The sequence below is a fragment of the Zingiber officinale genome, chromosome 3A, assembly GCF_018446385.1.
Source record: "Zingiber officinale cultivar Zhangliang chromosome 3A, Zo_v1.1, whole genome shotgun sequence".
Classification (NCBI taxonomy): Eukaryota; Viridiplantae; Streptophyta; class Magnoliopsida; order Zingiberales; family Zingiberaceae; genus Zingiber; species Zingiber officinale.
This window is the reverse complement of record NC_055990.1, coordinates 40,004,487-40,026,431: the sequence shown is the minus strand read 5'-3', so window position 1 is coordinate 40,026,431 and position 21,945 is coordinate 40,004,487. Positions and strand designations below refer to the sequence as shown.

At 34.2% G+C, this 21,945-nt stretch overlaps 1 protein-coding gene across 3 annotated transcripts; it reads left to right on the top strand.

Moving 5' to 3' along the window:
• Positions 1–466: 466 nt before the first annotated feature.
• LOC122051782 (AP-1 complex subunit gamma-2-like) lies at positions 467–19,869 on the top strand. Of its 3 annotated transcripts, none has more exons than XM_042613066.1 (19): positions 467–690; positions 2,018–2,320; positions 2,444–2,585; positions 3,073–3,246; positions 5,619–5,798; positions 6,301–6,455; positions 8,407–8,497; positions 8,679–8,842; positions 11,802–11,856; positions 12,441–12,563; positions 12,640–12,735; positions 13,837–13,964; positions 15,261–15,365; positions 15,460–15,734; positions 17,784–17,891; positions 17,983–18,060; positions 18,128–18,237; positions 18,710–18,814; positions 19,531–19,869. In XM_042613066.1, the coding sequence occupies exons 1-19, from the start codon at positions 659–661 to the stop codon at positions 19,624–19,626; spliced, it is 2,520 nt and encodes an 839-aa protein (XP_042469000.1). In that variant the 5' UTR covers positions 467–658; the 3' UTR covers positions 19,627–19,869. The 3 variants fall into 3 exon arrangements, with proteins under 3 accessions (XP_042469000.1, XP_042468999.1, XP_042469001.1); XM_042613065.1 differs by having other exon boundaries at positions 469–690; positions 18,128–18,303; XM_042613067.1 differs by lacking the exon at positions 467–690 and adding an exon at positions 907–1,094 and having other exon boundaries at positions 18,128–18,303.
• Positions 19,870–21,945: the final 2,076 nt, after the last annotated feature.

The following is a 21,945-nucleotide window of genomic DNA, read 5'->3' as shown; positions in this document are numbered from 1 at the left end:
ATAAAAAAATAAAAAATAAAAAAGGATAGAGAGCAGAACGATCATTTAAAGGGGGGAGAGAGAGAGAGGGGAGAAGAGGTGCTCGTGTCGTGGGGAAAGTAATTTGCATAATATAATTGTGGCCGGATTGCGATCGAAATTCGATCATAATTAGTTACGATTCCTCTTTGTGTTCACCTTCTCATGACTAAGTGCTGAGCGTTGAGCTATCTTTGGACGGTCTTTAGTCACCCATCTCGATTTAAATTATAATCGAGATGAAAAGATGAACATTAAATTATAATCGAGATGAAAAGATGAACATAAAGAGGGATCATAATTAATTCTGATAAAAAAAAAATACGTTGGATCATTGCTCTCAATTACTTTTATAATGGAGTTACTTGAACGGATTATTTATAAAGAATGAGCTTTTTTGGGTAAAAATCTGAAAAATATGCTATGATTTTCCCTCGAAATTTATAAGGAAAAAAAAAGAAAGTAAATTGACCTCCGCAGTGTTCGATTCCGGTCTCTCTCAGATCCGACTCTTCCTCCTCCTCCACCCACCGTCTCTCTCTCTCTCTCTCTCTCTCTCTCTCTTCCAAACTCTCTCAGTGCTTTTGCTTTCCTCACCGATTCCTTTTTCCCATGTTGGGAAATCTTGGTGGATTTTACAATGAATCCGTTTACCTCGCCATCGCGGTTGAGGTCAGTCATCGACCCTTTAAATCCTCAATTTCCACATTTTTGTTTTATTTTGTTTTTCTTTGTTATGTTTGGGTCGATTCTAATCTCCTTCAGTACCTGCTAGTTGGCCCAAGAATTCAAGAAATTTGATCTTAATGCGTAATACAAACAACTGATAGTTTCTCTAAAGATTATGGATTTTGCCGTCTTGCTTTGTAGAATGGCGCCGAGGTAGAGGCAATCTTGGTGTTGTGGCACGATTCCACTTCATAAGTGGATTCCTGTTCATTGGTCTGATATAAACTTGAGGTCTTAGCATTTCCTGTTTCCATACACTAACTGGCACTTTTTAGTTTAGCTTTGGTTCAAGCATATGTTCCTCATAAGATGGGCTCCACAAAAATAGAGACCTAACGATATGGAAGGTATATAATGCTTAAAATCTCGGTCTCACAATTGGAAGACTTACTTTAGAGTATATTATGCTCTCTTTTGTTTTCTTCAGTTGGCTGATTGCATTGCTTCAAGGTATCAGCAAAGGTGGAAAGCATTAATTTTTAGCTGGAGTTTTGAATAACTTGATTAGCACTAATGGGTAGAATCTTAATCTTTTTGGACATACCTGTGTTGGCATTGAGGATACTTTGATATCTTCTATTATACCACTGAGACATCCTATAAAGTGAACTTTAAGTAGGTAGAATGCTATGATCCTCCATCTCAAGCCGTTTAATAAATCAACCCTAATTTACCTAGAAATGTGAAACTTTCTCAATGTGAGGCAATATGGTGGAAATTCTCATCTCACTGAGTAATAAACTAACGAAATACAGAATAAGCAAATAAGCACATTGGTATAATGCCATGCTTAAAACTTAAATCGGTCTCAATCCAATACCCTGAAGGTTCTCAGTTTGGTTACAGGATAAGAATATATTCATGCAGTCGAGCCCAAATGGCTGGAAATCATGACTTTCAATAAACATAATATTATTCCTTTCCCCTGGTGATCAAATTCAAGTAAAAGCATAGGTGAGGTTTTCCCAATAGGTTTCTTCATTATCTTAGTTTAATGGTGGGATAAGATTCATATGGTTTAGGGTTTATTCTTGTTTCCCTAGTGATCAAGTTCAAGTAAAAACAATGTCAAGGAAAAAGTTACCTTTACTGCAAGGATCATATTTTATTTTTAAATCTGTCACTCAAGATGGGTTGATGGTTAAACGCCGATTGTTTCTTGCCATTTTGTTAAAATTGTATTTATATTTTTATAAAAATTTGATTTTCTGATTTAAATTCAACTGATCTTGATTGTTTTATTTTGTACATTTTAAAACTTTTGTTGCAGGGATCTGATTCGAGCTGCACGTGCTTGCAAAACTGCAGCAGAAGAGCGTGCAGTTGTCAGAAAGGAATGTGCTGCTATACGTTCTTCAATCAATGAAAATGACCAATTTTTTAGGCACCGTAATCTTGCTAAACTTATGTTTATTCACATGCTTGGCTATCCTACTCATTTCGGTCAAATGGAGTGTCTCAAACTGATTGCTGCTGTTGGCTTTCCTGAGAAACGGATTGGCTATTTGGGCCTTATGCTGCTTCTGGATGAAAGACAGGAAGTACTTATGCTAGTTACAAATTCCTTGAAACAGTATCCATCATCTTCAGTGTATAACACACTGAATTCTTTAGTTGTTGAGCAAGCTCTATTATCTCTATCTGGATTTTTCAAGTCACTTTCAAAATATTTGTTCTTTTGACTCGACACATTCAGAGATCTCAATCACTTGAATCATTATATTGTGGGTCTTGCTCTTTGTGCTTTAGGGAACATATGTTCTGCAGAAATGGCAAGGGATCTTGAACCAGAAGTGCAAAGGCTCTTTTTAAGTAGAGACCTAGATATAAAAAAAAAGGTGCACCGTCCGTTTTGAGTTTTTTTTCCCATTCAGTTGCATTCCAGACTTGTTTGAATTAAACTCTTGCCTTTTCGTTGTAACTACAAGATTTGAATTTTAAAACCTAGAAAAAACTCATAGAGGACAAGTTGCCTAAAATTTCATCTTGGAGTTTATTTGTTTTCATAACCTTCTTTGTTGAGAGCTAGCACAATGACTATATGCTCTGTATATTATTCTTTTTTATTCTCATTTGATTTATATTTGTTGATTCTTCTTTATCTTCTTTTTATAATAAAGTATAAGATTGACTGGGTTCTGTTAACAAAGTTTTCATCTGCTTATCAGTATGTCGATGACATTGTTTCATAGGTTGGAAGTATGAGTATTATCTCAAAATTTAATACCTTATAATTTTATGAAAATTTTGAACAGTTCTCTTTTAGGATTTCTATTGAACTTCCCTTATTTTGTAGTCACGTTGAGCTGTTTTCTTGTTTGATAGGCTGCCTTGTGCTCTATCAGGATAATAAGAAAAGTTCCAGATTTGGCAGAAAACTTAATGATTCCTGCTGCTTCTCTGTTGAAAGAAAAACATCATGGAGTCTTGATATCAGCTGTTCAGCTTTGTATCACTTTATGTAAAGTCAGTGATATTCCCCTTGAGCATTTGAGGAAGGTACCACTTGTTATTGCTAGAAACTCAAACTAGTATTAGAATATGTCAGTGTTTGCAATAAGTATTTGAAAAGGACTGTATGCTGTTGCATAAGCATCTAACTGTTCTATTTATTTAAGCTCTTCATAATAAAGTATTAAAGTATAATAATAAATCAAGGAAGATATAAATGCAAAATATGTGTGGGAAATAGGTAAATATACGCTAATATTGAAAAAAATATATCCTTTACTTGTTCAGATTTCAAAAGATGTTGTTGAAATAATTTTATTGTCTAAGATCTAATTTATTAACCTTATTAGGTGGACATATACCATACTTTCCATAATTTTATAAATTGAATCAATTAGGATACTTGAGTCACAATATCTAAATAATTGTGACCTTGGTACTACTAAAGACTGCCTTTCACATGTCACTTGGGGGAGAAGATCCATCATTGATCTACATTGGAGAATTTCCTAAGTCTTCATCATTAGTGATCTAAAATAGAGGCTCATGGTAATGAAGGTGGAGTTGGAGCTGTGAACCTACTTAGTTGAGTCATCAAGGTTAACTTAGGCTACTAACATAAATTGAAATAACTACTCTAACTTTACCTGAGATATTATGTTCTCATATTTTTTTTTTCAGAAATAGCAAAAGTGTAGGTTGAACATTTTGAACTCATATTGAGATTCATGACCATTTCACTATGGCAATACCCACTAGATTTGCACTTGAACACTACAAGATAATAAAATAGCAAAGTCATTAATTGGCAGCAGAAAGTGAAACTGTCACCTTGGTGACCCCTCTAGAGTAGCCCTTTATTATTTGGAGGGAGGTAAATCACGGGGAGCTTCACCCAGCAATAGCAGCGCATGCAAGGAGGGGTTGAGGCAACCAGCGGAACATTCCGCATCTGCTGGGAATCGGCCTATTGGCAGCAACACCCTTGCATGAATCAACTGTGCTAGCCCGTGGGGGCTAATAGCAAAGCCATAAATGGTTATACAGGCTGTTGTATTAATTTAGTTTTGAAATACCAAGCATGGGCAGATTAAACATTATCGTGAACAATTCACTCAGGTGATGCCTAGCAGATTCACAATAGAATCACAGCTTCACCTAAGAAACTAATGATTGTCCAAAAAAACTAATCAAATCACCAATAGAATAATAACATACCCAAATGAGAGAACTAATCCATTAACTTTGTTTGATCCATCACCGCTAAAGAATTCTTAAAACTAAGGTAATAGTAATTACCCTATCTAGGATCATAAACCCACAATTATAATAAGTACTAAATTGAAATTTCACAATATCTTAAGGTTTGGCAATCTTGTCAAGATGCACATTCTAAGTTCTAATTCAGTCCAAAATCTCCTTTATCAAGAACCATGTGATATGGTTGTCTATTTAGTTCAAACTCAATTGGACCCAGCCAAATTGAATTAAATTTAACAAAATTTTATATTGACAAGCCAAATCAAATCAAGCGAGCATATAAATCAAATTGACCAAATCAAAATGGTCAATTTGGTTTGACTTGAACCAAATTTGCATTAAGCATAATAGTCTTTAAATTTTTATATTAAACTGAAAAATTTTAATCAAATGTTCACTATGAATTAGACATAAATTTCAAAATTTGTTATAAAAAAGAATTTCAATGTCAAATATTTTCTAATATTTCAAAAATAAATTCGGTTTGGTAATACAAAATCAAATCAAACCATAGTTTTTACTTAGCTTGATTGGGTTTCTCAGTTCGAACCATATAATGGATTCCTCCTACATGTAAGGTCCAATTGTTCTCCACCATCACAATCAATCCATTTCAGATATCTCATTATGTCTAGGATTAGTTGTGCTCGAATATAATGTGTAACAATTGGTATAGATTGACAAATTAACTTTGTCAGACCCAAGTACTTCCTTCATCTAAGCTTATAGATAAAGCTTCTTCCTTAGTCCACAAGTCTCCATGTTGAACCAAATTGGAGTTTCAAAATAGATATCTGTGATTGTTGGAAACTTTTTATTATTGACTTTAAAATTATGGTAATATTTTTAGTTTTTACTTTGAAAATATTTACATCATTTTTCTTCCAATTGAGAAGAGTATTTGTATCTTAGCTTAATTTAATTATTTTCATTTTAGACTAATCTGATGCTATGATCCGGCCATTCAATGTTTCAGAAAATATCCTTAGACTAGATGCACCTTCTTTTTAGTCCTGTAGTTTGTAATTTTAATTGGCACTATTATTCTTAGTTTTCAGCCTTATTCTATTTTATGTTATGCTTTTTTATCACTTTAAATTAAAGCAAATAGCTAGTTTGCTTCAAGTTCTGCTTTAAAACTATTTCATCTTTGATTATAGAGCTGCATAAAGGGTTTGGTTCAAATTTTGAAGGAACTGTCCAACAGTTCATATACACCTGAGTATGAGATTGCTGGGGTTATGGACCCTTTCTTGCAAATCCGAATTCTTAAGTTGATGCGCTTGTTGGGCCAAGGAGATGTTGAATGTAGTGAATATATGACCGACATTCTTGCTCAGGTCTATTTTCAAGTAACTCTTATTATTTCTTAAGTGTGAATTATTCTTGCTCAGTTCCTTGAAGACACCTTAATCTAATGCATACATTCCATATTACATTTATGATCTTTGAGAATTTTAAAATCCATATTTTTATGGAAAGCATTTTGTTGTATCCTCAAAATTGCCAACTGCAAAGACATGCCAATTTTATTGTTAATGCAAGTTAACAATCTTTGATTTGTGCACTTATATAGTAAATACTTCTTGTATTTCTTTGGCCTTTCTAAATAAATATCCTATAGTAAAGTGCATTAAGATATAACTCTACCATTTTCAAGCTTTACGTTTGTTTTCTTCATCCACCATTTGGCATATAAATATTTTCTTTAATCATTTCCGTATCGAGCTATAACAAGTTGTAGTTGTGCTTAACAAATCCTAATTCATCTTTCTGATTGAATATCTTGTCTGACGTATGCAATCACTCAAATCTGATTGTCCTATATCATTACTGTTGTAGGTTGCAACAAGAACTGAATCACACAAAAATGCTGGAAATGCTATTTTATATGAATGCGTCGAAACAATAATGGGTATAGAAGCTACTAGTGGTTTACGTGTCCTTGCAATCAATATTCTGGGCAAATTCTTGTCAAATCGTGACAACAATATCAGGTATCTTTGTTTCCAATATTTTATAATTAATTTTGTGAATATCTGCACTGGCACTGGCACATTGGCACTGGCACTTCTTAGTGTTTTTTAGGATAAGTGATATTATGCCCAACTTGTCAAATTAATTTGCTTGATCTGGAAGACTTTATTTGAGATAATAAATATCCTTTTGAATCTACATATTTACCTGAACAACTTACCTATAGGTGCTTCATTTACACCTCTTTTAAAAGCTCATATTGGCTAATTGGGCCCATTTGTAAATGTGTAATATAGAGGTCTATTTGTAATATTCCATATTCTTAATCATATTTATATTGGTAGAGGGAGGCTACCTACTAAGGGTTCTATGAGGAATAATATCCATTTGTAATGTTCCATATTTATAATACTATTTATATATAGGTAGAGGGAGGCTACCTACTAATGGTTGTATGAGGAATAATTTCCTCTATTTTAGTACAGCCACTTGTTCCTTCGTAACAGGCATCCACGTCTTCATATATCTCTCAGGTGTTCATCTCTCAGTTGATGAAGCCTTTTGTACATGCAGTCTATCCATGCAGACTGCATCCTCCTCCTTGGATAAGTGCAATGTCATCTCTATCCCTATTGTCCTAGTCTCACCGAGCATGTTACTTGCCACCTCCAATTCTTGCAGCCACTAGTTTTGGGTAGAGAAGAGTCATCTTCTTCTGATTGGGAGTGTGAAGAGTGGTTATTGTTTGTGTCCTGATCTTGATTGAAAGCCTCAAGTCCCTGGATCTTCTTTATGCCCTTGTCGCTAGGTAGAGATGCCCATGCACCGATGGAGTTGCTCCAAGTTGATTTAGTTCTACCTTTGGTTTTAGAAATTTTGTCATGTCTCTTGATGATTATCCTTGAGTGTCTTCTAATGAAAGATCTTCCATAAAATGCTATATTTTCTTCTACTATAGGTCCATGGATGTGCTTGCTTTCTTCACGACTGTCTCCTTACTAATTATCTTCATGGTTCAAGTGCATTTTTCTTTGTTGTTGTTGTCTCTAAAAAGTTACCATTGTTATTCTTGTGAGATATATTGTGCCTTTACCTTTACTATTGTGGTATTTTTTGAATTATTCCTTTCTTTCCCTCTACTCCATCTTTACTTAAATTTGTGCATGAAATTCTCCCTCTTCCTACTTCTTTCCATCCCCACTGGTGGAAATAACATTCATATTGTTTTAACTTCTTGAGCTCGTGTAAGTTCTTCTTGTTCTAACATTTTTTCGAGTTCACTTCTTTCTTTCCCTCTACACCATCTCTACCTGAGTTTGTGTAGGAAGTTCTTTCTCTTTTCTGTCCCTAATGGGATAAGAGATGTCTTTGGTACCAAGTAGAAGATATAGTTGTATACTTGTATGGTACTGATTAACTAGTGTTACTCACCAACATATATATTCCTTATGCAGCTATGCCTAATAATGCATAAATAACTATCAAGGCGAGGCTGAACTTATTATTTCAAATAGATTGCAAAATTATCACTATACCTTTGCCAGTTTGTGTTGTACATCTTGATGTTATCAACAGTTTGATCATTGGGGGAATTCAATGGATATGTACTCATTTTGTTGTAATTTAAAACGGCATTAAATGTGAAAAAGACTAGCATATACGTTCTTCAGTTTTAAACAGGGAACACAAACTTTTTACTCTTCATTTTGCATTTCATATTCTCACTGATTTAGTTATGCACTTTCTTTTTTTGAGGACCTTTAATTCTAATTTCAAATTTTGAATATTGACTATTCAGTGCAAGTCTTCTTTACTGTTCTGATCACTATGTATTTGATTACGGCCATTCAAGTGTGCTTGCTTGTATTTGAGGAAAATTGAAGTTAATTTCAACTTACTAATTCTCTGACTTAAAAGGTTCAATTTCTATTGATAGCAATGCTTCTAAATTTCTTCCCCCTTTTCTCTTAGATATGTTGCACTCAACATGCTCATGAAGGCAGTCAGTGTAGACTCACAAGCAGTGCAGAGGCACAAAACAACAATCCTTGAATGCATGAAGGTAGGGAGTGCCTTATGAATAGGTGGCATTCCTATAAAACTAGAAAACATATTTTCTTTTTGTTTGCTATTCTGAAGAGACACCATAAAAATTCACTTATAGCATGGATAAACTAGAGCTTCTGTTGTAGTTATTATGTGTCTGTTGGGAATCATCATATTTCATGTATCATCTTTTTCAGGATTCTGATATCTCCATTCGAAAGAGGACTCTGGAGCTTGTTTTTCTTCTAGTCAATGAGACAAATGTGAAACCTTTGACAAGGGAACTTATTGGTTATCTAGAAGTGAGTGATCAAGATTTTAAGGGTGATCTAACTGCCAAAATTTGTTCAATTGTTAAGAAGTAAGTGAAAATGTCATCCTTCATTAAAAAAAAAAAAATCTATGGAGATTAGCTCTAATGATTAGGCCTTCCAACTTAATGCAATTGCATATTTATTTTCCTTTATGTCATTAATGATATTAAATCATGAATTAATCTAAGGGCAAAATCCATAGAAAGCCTCTAGATTTTATTTTTGCCCCTGCCAAAGTTCCTTTATCAAAATGTCCCGAATAAGGTTCCTTTTATTTGAAGTTACAAAATATGTTTAGAAAATTTATATGAATATTCCTTCAGTTGTCTGTTGACCGCTGATCACTGTCAATGGTTGGCCGACCAATCAAGCCTTAAAAAAAAGGGAGCCTTAACAGGGAATTTTAGAGAACTAGGGGGCCCTTTTAGGGCCTATATGTTTGTATGTTATTTGTGAGATTTGAACCCACACCTCTACCATGGCAAAAAAATTACAACTACCACTAGGAATTTTTTAATGACATTTATCACAATGGAAGTAAACTTTTTTAATCTAATCTTATAACATAAGAATATAATTATATATAGAACTATGCTTTACTCAAAATATTGATTTATGGAATAAATATTTTTAATTGCTTTTACTTTTTGTGCAGGCCCGTTTCATTTGGTAAAAATGTTTTAAATTTTTTTAAAATATTTTTTATGCTCTAAAAGTGCAGAACCATATTTTAGGCATCACACCTCAATAAAGAGGCATCCTAAAAGATGATTCTGTCATAAAAAGGTATTTTAATGTTTTTTTTAGGCATCACACCTCAATAAAGACATTTTAAATATTTTTAATATGTTTTTTGCGCTTTGACAATGCGGAACCATGTTTTGGTTAAAACACAATTGTATGCTAAAGAGATTCATTTTTATATGTAAGCATCACTACACATCTTCGATCATGTAATGTATAAATTATATGCAAGTGTTCGAAATGCCATTAGTGATGTGTAATAATAGCTATATGAGAACATAAAAGTCAATATATATTTTTGTAATATGATTTTATGGCATAAAGGTTTTTAACAACTTTCACTTTTTATGCTGGTATAATTACACCTTAACCATGATATCTCACTGAAATTATAAACCAATTTTTGGTCATAATATGTCTCTCTAATAAAAATAATCTATTAATTTTTGTTTCTTATATGAGCATCATCACACATCCCTAATGACATTCTTAACATTTGCATGAAATTTTTGACATTGGGATAATGCAAAACCATATATTTCCAAAAAGACAAAATAATACCCTTATAAATACTATAATATGTTGGATAAAAAAGCTCAAAATATGCTTCCATATTATCCCAATGTAAAAAATACATGCAAATGCTAAGAATGTCATAAGATGTGCAGTGATACTTAATATTAAAATTAAAGCCATTGGATACATCTATAGCACAAAACTATGCTTCCATTTTGCAGTTTTAGAGTGCAAAAAGAATAGAACTATCTTTATTAAAGTGCAGTAATGTCTATACAAAAGGGAATACATTATAAAGCTTTGTGACACAAAACTTTCAGAGTTTAAAAATGTAAAAACATTAGAAATATATAATGAGGTGAAATTATGCCTACATGAAAAAATGCAATCCATAAAAAATATGCATGGCTTAGAATCACATTTTGATATTTTGAGTGAAATATGACTTTGTATAAAATTATATTTTTATGTTATAACACTGCTTAGCACAACGGTAAAGTTGTTGCTTTGTGACCAAAAGGTCATGTGTTCGAATCCTGGAAACAACCTCTTGCAAAAAGTAAGGTAAGGATGCGTACAATGGATCCTTTCCCGGGATCCCGCATAGCGGGAGCTTCGTGTACCGGGCTGCCCTTTTTTTATGTTATAACATTGCTATATGTATTTTAGTTCCATTTTAATTAGTTTGACAGAGTTGCCCTGGTCGTTTTTGTAAATTTTGCCACAAAGATTGTGAGTTTGAATCCCACTAATAACATATAAATATATGTGCTCTAAAAAGGCCTCTAATTTGTAAAATACCCAGCTAAGAGCCCCTTAACAAGACATGATTTTAGTTGGTTGTCAGAGTGCTTTAGTGGTCAGCCGATGGTGGAATAATTCAATGCATATTCTTGGCTATTTTTGTGACTTCAAATAAAAGAGACTTTATTTGGGATTTTTTGATAAACATGCTTCGGCTGCACAAAAATGAAAAATAAGAGCTTTTTTAGGGTTTTCCCTGAATTTATATGCGTGTTCCTTCTAAATTTTGATTGCCCTTATTTCCACATTTGTATTGGAAGCAAAGATGCCTGATGTAGGGTAAATGATGGATGACTATGTCAAGATGCTCTAGATATAGACTATGGACAATGTTTTTTTTAATATGTTGAAAAAAGTAGAATAATGAAAACTCTGATGAATGCAAAAGTTATTTAAAGGGCTTGTGTACTAGCTATATAAACTTTTCACATTAATCAGATAAAATTTCTCATTGCCTCTTTTTGAGAGATACAAAACTGAAAAGAACCTTTTAGAGATACCATCAGTACTGAAACGATAGTAAGCTTTATTAGTATTTTCAACAATGTGGCGGAATTTCATTGGAGGGTGATTATATGGCAACAATTGTTATGGGGAGCATTCATGAAGCTCTGACATGCAACATAAAAGGCAATCAAATGGACACCTTTTGTCTAAAGGAAACTATTCAAAAAATTAAATTAAAATAAAGGAAGCTAAGAACTCTATATTGATCACTAAGACAAAGACTTAACACACATTTAGAGCTATGTAGCTACTAGAAAACTCTCAATTGATCAATCACTTGCCTTGCTGCACCTTAGAATATGAGAATCACCATACAGGCCCTTGTACTGGAGTACAGTTATTAGCGTGAGAGGCATCTGATTGGCTGTAGTTTTTCTGCCAGCATTTGAGTTATCCTTCAAAACAATGCTTTTTTGAACTCCATATGTTTTGTAGGTTCTCACAGGAGAAGAAATGGTATATTGACCAGATGTTCAAGGTTTTATGTATTGTAAGTGATACTGATCTGAGAAGTGCATCCATTTCTTTTTACAGTCTAAATTAATTGTTAAACTGTATACATGTGTACATTGATTTTATAACGCTTAGCTTTTGTGATCATTTTGGAAAATAGAGAATATGAGACATGTAGACATGCAAATATAATTATTTGGCTGGCTTACTTCTTAACTTGAAAAACCTAGGCTTTTAAAGCACAATGGGTTTCAAAATATAATTGATTAGTACAACTGAGATTATGGTCAGTCTCATACATGTAGACTATCATGGTTTTAACTGTTGTCTTGAACATTGGTAAAAGAATATTTCTCTTCAAAATTTTGAAGAACCTAGAGTATGCTGGTGAATTTTCCCTCGTGGATAACACAAATTCTTGATGCAGACTTGTTGGGTATCAGGTATTGCTGAATAATTTTTCCCACTAAAAAAGCCATTTTTGTCATTGCAAGCATTCACTTCATGTTTAATATATGTCAGATTTGCATCACTTGTTTCAGTTCATAATCACTACTAGATAGTTCAGTATTGAGGACTTTTCACCAAAATATAGTTGTGATTTATTTATGATTTTTGTAGGCTGGGAATTATGTTAAAGATGATGTATTGCATAGTCTCATAATTACAATAAGTAATGCCCTTGATATACAAGGCTATTGTGTCAGATCACTATACAAGGCACTCCAAAATCATCCTGATCAGGTGAGTGAAACTATTTTTTAACATGATATTGACTTCAGCGAATTTTGTTTTCCTTACGTTGTGATTTATTGCATAGGGAGGTTTAGTGCAAGTAGCAGTATGGTGCATTGGTGAATATGGTGAGTTGTTGGTTAATAACATAAAGGTGTCTGAAGTGGAGAATACAATGAATGTAAGTTCATACCTCTCTATATTCCACTAGAAAATACAGTTTATTTTCTTATCACATCTAGTTAATGGTCTCTTGATCAACATTATCTCTAATATTATGATTATGATGCTGTAATTTAATTCCACATGTAAAATTGTAGGCTAATCCGGGGGTTAATAAGCTGACCAATTTGACTCGACAAATTTAATGAATCTCATCTCGGCAAGTTGTTACAATTAGCATCACATCATAGGCATTGTGTGTTTGGAAAAAACTGCAGTGTAATGGTGAAGGCCATTGGGCTTTACATGCCATTGATGGAAATTGTTCTTGGGATTTTAGTTGGACATTGGGTTTTCACTGCAATCTCAAGATTATTACATCCTAGAATTGTGAGCTAATCAAAAGGGTTTATAGGCTTATATGGGTGATCTATTATTAACTTGGGCTGAAGAGTTTTGGACCAAGTTATCAGGCCCAATAAAATTAATGATCATCTGGTTGGGTTGTTATAATTGTTTCAACAATTAAATTGAGTCAGAGACAATCTTGCATGCGCATACTATTTTTTTTGAACTTTTGTACAGTTCAAGCTTCAAATCCTGATGCTAATGTAATATTTTGGGTTTGCCATTTTCTTTCCCAAAATAGCAAAGATAATCCAATAACACTGATAACTAGATAAGAGTATTTGATTCCTCAGATCTGATTTGTTGGCAGAACTTATTCTGTAGGTCATTAGTCCTTTCTAGAATTACTTCTCTGACAGACATCTATTATGAGATTTATATTTACTTGAATTTTGAGATTTATTAACTCTGTTTCCTTTTTGATGAGGAGGATGGCAGATATATACCATCTAGGAGGATCAGCTGCACCAAACAATGGACTTCTTGTTCTTGCAATTGAAAACTTAAAGAAGCTGTCAAAACTCTTGATCCATTATTACATTCTGTTAATTCCTCAAACATTGTCTTTCGTCTTAGGTTTTTTTTTCATAATCAATTAAAATAGTTCCGATCCTAATCAATACTATTTTCCCCCCTATGTTTACTATTTTAAAAAAGAGAAGAAACTACTTTTCCAGTTGTATTATTTCACTTTATAATGTCTTGTTTGCAGGTAACAGATTCTCATGCTGTTGATGTTATAGAGGCTTCTTTAAAACACCACTTATCAGATATTACCATTCAGTCAATGTGTTTGGTTGCTCTTTTGAAGCTGTCATCTCGTTTTACATCAACCTCAGAGCAAGTTCCTACATCAAATTGATTCAATCCTCTTTTTCTCTTATTACCAGTTATCGCCATTTTGGCTTTCATTTTGGTTGCTCGTACCATGATTTTTGTGTTAGGTTTAACAAACCTTATTCTGAGTTCATGATTTTTGACTTGGGAAGATCCTCTTTGTACTTTTCATTTACCACCAAGATTTGACCTATCAGTATGCTATCACATTTCCATATACCTATATATGTGTATATTAGGTGTAACAAACCTCATGCTGTGCACTACAAATGCATGCCAGTTGTTCTCATTGTTGGGTTGCAATGGTTGCAAACAAAGTCCCACATTGAAAACACATGGATAGGATCATGGACTTACAAAGCCCCATTCTTTTGGTCCTAACACTCATTGTCATGGTTTTTGACTAAGGAGTACTTTACACCTCCAATGATCTTTATGCAATTTCCTTTTATTACCAAGGCTCACATTTGCATATACTGATACAGTTTTATTTTTGTGCTCCTATTAAGTTCTCTCAAAAAGAATGGATTCATATGAATCTATATGAAAATAAAATACCAAAATATGAAAATGTATGGATATTACAAGAAATGACTTTTATTTACACTTTCTTTAGAATCAGATTTAGTCTGAAAATTATAAATTTTGAAGTTTCAATTTTGTCAAGACAATATATTCTTTGATTTTCATTGATGCTAATTGATTTTTCTAGAAATGGTCATGACTACATTTTATACAGTCAAAGGCCATTAAATCAATTTTCTAATGTTGAAGTACTCTGCCAATAGATTGTTAATCTTTTTGACAATTAAATTTAAAAGTAATTGATGTTGGGTTATTCAAACAAACTAGTTATGAAGCATAGCATCCTCACTTAAACTAGCATTCTTTGCCTAGCATGTTGAGGAAATTTATCTTTGTTAAAACGTCAGTTCTTTTCTACTATCCATTTTATTTGCTAATTCTTGGTTGTAATTGTATATTATTTTCAATGTTTGTTGAACACTGGATGAAGTTCGAGTGAGCCTAGTTAGCCTTCTTGCAAAGCAAGTTTTATGTGCATCACTCCTAGTCATTTTTAAATTACATGTCATTCTACTGTTATTCTATATTAGACAATTTTTTAAAGCTGCATTCTCTAAATTTCAATGCTTTCGTTGCATATTCTTTCAGCAAATTTTTAATGGATGATGTAGCTTGTTCTCATCATGCAAAATAGTTTTCTTGGTTTTTTTTTTCTATTATAGAAACATATTGATGGTTGCATTTATTCGTAACATTTCAATTGTTTATTTACAGGAGGATAAGAGAGATAATTATTCATCACAAGGGAAGTGTTGTGCTTGAATTACAGCAAAGAGCAATTGAATTCAACTGTATAATCCAGAGGCATCAGAATATCAAGTGGATACTTAAGTCTTTGGGCTCAATAATTCAATGTGATCCAATTAGCTTGTTCTCGGACTTTTAATTTCTGATTATTTTGATTAATATGCAGATCTTCTTTGCTTGAACGGATGCCTGCTTTGGATGAGTCTTCTTACATTGGAAAAAGAACTAGTTCTTCACAAGTGAATATTTCTGCAGTTAAACTTACCCGACCAACTCCTGTAGCGTCACCAAGCCTTCCAAATGGTGTTGCCCATGCACCAACAAATCCCTTACTGGATTTACTTGATTTAATACCAGATGATAACCCAGTTCCTACTTCATCCACCAATGATATTGTGCAGGATTTGTTAGGCATTGGCTTGGGAAACCCTTTGACCTCAGGTCTTGACTTTTTTACTTTCTAGTATTGAATTATTTGTTTTTGAAGATAACAAATCCATGTTTTCAACCTACTTTGTTTCTGGTATTCTGATGTTTTTGACCATTCTTTACAATATATATCTCTGCTACACAGATTTTAAAATTCTGGCTGTGCCTAACTCTACCGACTTTGCTAATAATATGGTCCTTGCCCTAAGATTATTTCTCGGTATGAATTGGATACCATTGCATACATTCATGAGATATTTCGGCTATTTGACTTTTCACTAGTAGCCGTGGTTTGAATTCTCATGGTGTTATGGTTAAAACATATTGTTCCCACAAATTATCAAAATTCTTTGTTATTTATTATTTTTTTTGTAGCTTGTGTTCGTACAACACAATGTCAAAATTATACTATCTAGATGGGCACAAATTCAAATGCTATAGAGTTGTTTTTTTTTAAAAAAAAAATCTCCTTTCTCCTTCGCCTCCAATTTATGTGTATGTCAATGCTTGCATGGTATCCAATCAAAGTTTGAAACTTGACACAAATCTAGATTTTGAACCTTGGTGTTAGCATTAAATAATCTGGCTAATCTGCTTGTATCTGTGTCTCTACTTCAGAGGAGATGCACATCATTCTTAGTGTTCTTCTCATATGTTGCAAGGATTACAAACCAGTCTAACATTTCTAAATTCCTAATCTAATTATTGGCATAAAATTGTAGTTAATAATCACATTGAACAACTTTAGAGATATGACATGCTATGCATTGCAATGTTATTATGTATTGTGTGAAGATACATGGATCTATATGCAAATACCCTTATTGTGATACAGATACATAAACGAAGTTACCTAAGTTTCAGGTTCGAAGAGATTCTTCCCCCACTAATTCACATGTTATCAGAGTTGAGATACTTAAGACATTCTCTTTCATGCGTGTTTCTTTTTTCACGCCTTTGTTTTTCAGACACTACCATTACACCAAAGAACTTTTCTTCATCCCATGTTTTTTTTTTCTTTTCCTCTAAAAGTTGCCACTACATCAATGGAAAAGTTGCATCACCTTTATGACTGGGACCTTGCCATAGTGATGGACGCAACTCAAGGGAGTTATGTTTGCAGAGCTCAACCTCGATTGAATTGACAGTACAACAGCTTATCTCCTTATTGATTAAAACCCATCACCATTGTTCAGCATTGATAGTCAAGTCATGATATATCGTCATTTTATCGAAGTGAGATGTGGAACCTAAGGGGAATCGGTAGATTTATTAAGTCTAGAGGTCCTAGAGTTGAATCCATTTGTAATAAGTTGATATTCTATGATATCTTTGAGCCAACTTAAACTGGTGTTGGGGATCTTAGTAGATGCAAATATCATTATTCTCACATATATAAATAGAGTCGCCTAACCTTGGGCTTCGGTAGTGGATATTCATCCATCACTAACTCACACATATTTTTTAGGTTTAAGACCAAATGAGGGCAGCATATGGCAATTTTGTGTGTTGTAATGCTATTGTGTATTATGTAGTGATTTGTGGGGAAGTTATGTTCAATTTAAAAACCATAAACTGGATGTAGCTGCTGCAGTTGTCTATAAAGATGCATTGAATGAAAAGAAAAGACGAGCAGTTATAGTCTTACAACAGGAATTCCCTCTTTGCTTCTTCGAGCCTATTCTTCTAGGTCTTCTAACGCAGCACTTTTGTGCAGCACTTTGTTTTAGTTGAGAAGGTTTATGTGTGGCAAATGATGTGGAAGTGTGTAGCTTTATCATCTAACATCTATGACACATCTAGATAAACTATAGGACCAAGACAGCAATACTACTTTGACATGAGTAGAACATGTACTTTGTTTCAGCTTTACTAGTATAATCCTTTTCGGCAGGAGCAATAATATATGTGAACCATAAACTTAAATTGTTGTCCATACATTTGCTTCTCTTTTCTAGACTCTGCGGAAAAAAACAAAACTTCATTAGCCATAGTTAATACTTTATTCTGTTATGGCTTCTTGTGGCACAATATAGTAGTGTGGTTTTACTGTACATGAAGGTACCATCGCACCATCAGTCGGTACAGATATTCTGCTGGATCTTCTTTCAATTGGAGGAACTAATGATCAAAATGATGTGCCAGTATTGGATGTCTCCTCCAAACAAGGTACTAGTTCAAAAAAAAAGAGGCATTTCATAATCATGTTTATGTATCTTGTTATCTGAAACCTGATGTTGTATTCTTCCATACTTAACAGGATCTGAACCACTAACCAATCCATCCACTTTTGAAGTAATGGATTTGTTGGATGGGACTACAAAGGATAGATCAACTGGTAATTGAGTTTGAATTTTGCTGTGATAAAAAGGGAGCTTATTAATCTTATGTTAATTCTTGGACAGATGATGAACATCCAGTTTATCCATCAATTATCGCTTTCCAGAGTGGCACCTTGAAGGTTGCTTTCGCCTTTACAAAGAGACCTGACAAACCACAAATTACACAAATCCAAGTTACGTGTACAAACTTATCTACAGACGAATATATGGATTTCATTTTTCTAGCAGCTGTCCCTAAGGTGTGTAACGAATATTTTGGAGCTGAGTTCTTTCCCTTGCTGTCTACATGCAACCTTAAAGCCTGAATCAACAAGATATATTGCTACCAATGGATTTGGAAAAGAAATTTAAATTCTTGCCTGTTAATGTTGATATATCATACGACAGATTCTCCAGGGAAGAGCAATCCATCTCGAGAAAAATTTATAAACTTATAATAACAAAGGGCATGGATGTTGGCAGTAGTGAAGCAGAAGAAACCATGAATGTGTTGAAAGCTATTTCTTCAGTAGATTTAAGTTTTTAATCGATCCACATAATATGGTTGAATGCAATGCCTTTTTTGTTCATTTGTCATCTAGTTGTGGAATACTATTAATTCACTAGAGAAGGAATATAATAATACATGATTTCTTCATTATCCAGTTTATTCAGCTACAGTTAGAACCTGCCAGCAGCAATATTCTTCCAGCCAACAGTGATGGGGCAATCACTCAAACTCTAACTCTAACTAATTCCCAACACGGACAGGTAACGCAATTCAACTACTTTACATGCCTTCGCCATGACTTCCTCTATTTTTACTCTTCTATGACTGAGCTGCAAAACCAACAACAAACAAGTAATGTGCCAGTGTTCTTCATTCATTCATTCACCCATGTTTCATCAAATAGACATCTGTCAGGAATTATTCTTTTAGCCTTTTGATTACTTTGATTTAAAATCATGGCATCATGTTCAAGTTTGCATTCATCAAGAAATGTATAGATATTTTAAACCATTTTCTTGGTTGTAAAACTATATTTTAGTACAGTAGAATATTTGATAATCAGTTACTTGAATGGTTCATAACAAGAATTTTGCAAATGTTATAAGGAAAGATTTGTTTATATTTTAGAATTCTATCTCAATTTCATTTTAGAATTTTTTTTCTTTTAAAGTTAAATCAAGGTATGATTCTTTTTTCATGAGGCTTTTATTAAGATTTATATTTCCTCAAGCTGCAAAATAAAAACAATAAACCTGTGACCAAGAATCAAATTAAGAGATGCTACTGATTTAACCAGCAAAGACCTTTATCTATTGATGGACATTGAGGCTATTTCATTTGATTTTCATCTTCTTTGTACATTATCAGCTGCCCACTATAATTATAAACTATTAAATTTATATTTTGTATTCAGTTTTACTTCCATGGCTTTACTTTTAGAAGCTAATTGACCGTTCTCCATCTCTTGTCACTCCAGAAACCTTTGGCCATGCGTATGAGGATGACTTACAAAGTAAACAACCAAGATAAGCTAGAACAAGGACAAGTCAACAACTTCCCTCCTGAATTATGACCATTTGTTTTACAGTTTGGAGATAATCGTTATAGTTCTTGTTTAATTTTTTGCTCTTTCCCCTTTTTCTTTCCAGTTCTTAGATTTTGTATCCATTTTTTCATTGCTTCAAAATAAACTGCAGTACAACTCGATCAACTTGATAACACACTATTGTGCAAGCATCATACTATTCGATCTTGAATTTGTATTAAATGGTTCATCTGAAGTTTGTTATACTACAAACTACAAAGCATTTTTTTCCCTCTTTTCTCACTTTGGTAAACTTGATACTGTGTTTCTGAAAGTTGATCCAGCCAGTAGACCGAGCAAAGGAAATCGGTGTGAATACTTAGATTGGCCTGGGCTAACCAAGAATCTTTGAGTTTGGTCTCCGTATCCAAAATCAGGTATTTGTTTTAGCCCGTCAAGTTAATTCACCAAACCACTTATCGAATTGAAAATGTGTTCATCTTTTATACAATCTTCATACAAAGTTTTTGGTAAATTATCAACCCATCAAATTGTTTGGTGTTCAGAGTCTTGATAACTTGTCGTCATTTTGTAATTTAGTGTTTGATCTTATCGGTAATAGACCAGAATAACTATTTGTAGGCTAGTTTTAGTAGGAAATTCTTGGGGAAGATATCAGAAATTGTCAAAGCAGAGAATTCGTCTCTAGGTTTACCTGAATAATATTAACTCTAAAGATAATGCCTTAATATCAACTTAAATGATGTAAAAGATGAAAATAATCTAAAAAAAAAAAAAGATTTTAAATATTTTTTTTTTTAATCTTACCCCCTTATCACTATGTCGATCAGTTTTGGCACAATTATGATACAAAGTGCTATTTTTCTTTTAATTTTTTTATTCCATCAATTTATTTGATTTGACAGATCACTAGAAGATAGTTTAGCAAATTTCTTTCCCCCCTCCCCTCTCTCCCACTCAAATGACCTTTCTATCCCTCCTTTTTTATAATTTTTTTATTTATTTTTATTTTAAAATTAATTCTGTTTATTAATTTTCCATTAATACTTATATATATTTTAATTTTATTAAATTTTTATTTAATTTTATTTTTTAAATTAATTTTATTTATTATTTTTTCATTAATATATACATATATATATATATATTTAATTTTTTTAATTTTTATTTAGTTTTATTTTTTTAACTATTTTTTTTAAATTTTTTCATTAATACTTATATATATATATTTGATCCTGTCCGAATCGCCGAACCAAAGGACGCTGGGCACGTGGCGCGTTCCTAGTCGATGGCGTAGGCCTCCGTCTGGTCGCACGAATCTCCGGTGAACCTGCACAGAAGTCGGCCGGGAAGGGTTCCCGGCGGCGACCCTCCGACGCTCAAGTCAGGCAAGCAAACAGTGGAAAAGAGTGACTCTAGAGATGTTTCACGCGTACCTCCGGCGAAGTCTGCGGCTCTTTATATAGAGCGGTGAAAGAGCTTCTACACACCTACCGAGGCGCGTACGTGTCCGCAGCCCATACCTCAGTATGTGTTTGTCAGAAAGCTTACCTGACGGCATACTGCAACAGTCCCCTCGCGTCTTCGATGGGACAACAGGACACCCCGTTGTCAGTCTAGGGGTATGGCCTATCCATACGACTTGACGGCTGTCAACAGATGTTCCTGTCCCTATTTACCCACTGTCGGCCAGGACGTCCGTCCGGCCGGCTAGACGAAGAGCGCCGTCCGGACTGCCCTAATTCCCTGCGCCGGCCGGACGACGCACCCATTACGCCCTGCCTTCTCTTAGGCCTTCCGCTGGGTCATTATTTACTGTTTCATTGAGCGTCGGAACCCCGATCCCTGTCAGGGCGCCTTTTACTATCAGATGTTTACTGTCAGACCGATCGGCCTGCCCCTTTCTCACGAGTCCGGCTGGCTCACCCCTCTCCGACGGACCACCTGGTCCTTTGACCTCCACGTGGCGTTGACCCCTCGTTAGGGGGTCCCGGGCTCTTACCTCCGGATCACTTGCCTTCCCTTCGAGTCTAGTCGAAGGAGGCGAAGTCCGACTGACTGGACCGCTGATCTGACTGAGCAATGATCACTGCTTTAGGCCGCTCGGCCAGGCATAGGGATACTCATCCGTTCGGCGGTATCTTGTCTGTGCCTTGTGTCCTCTTGGAATCCCTGTCCGATGCTCTCCCCTACTACCCATCACGTGCGTTGCGCACGGTAAGGGGAGCTCATTAAATGCGGCCAGTATCCTGCTGACACGTGGCGACCGTGCGTTTGTCAGTGTATGGCGGTGGCGTTACTTCCGATGGGACAACCGCCGTTTGAAATGAACGGCTAGATGACGAC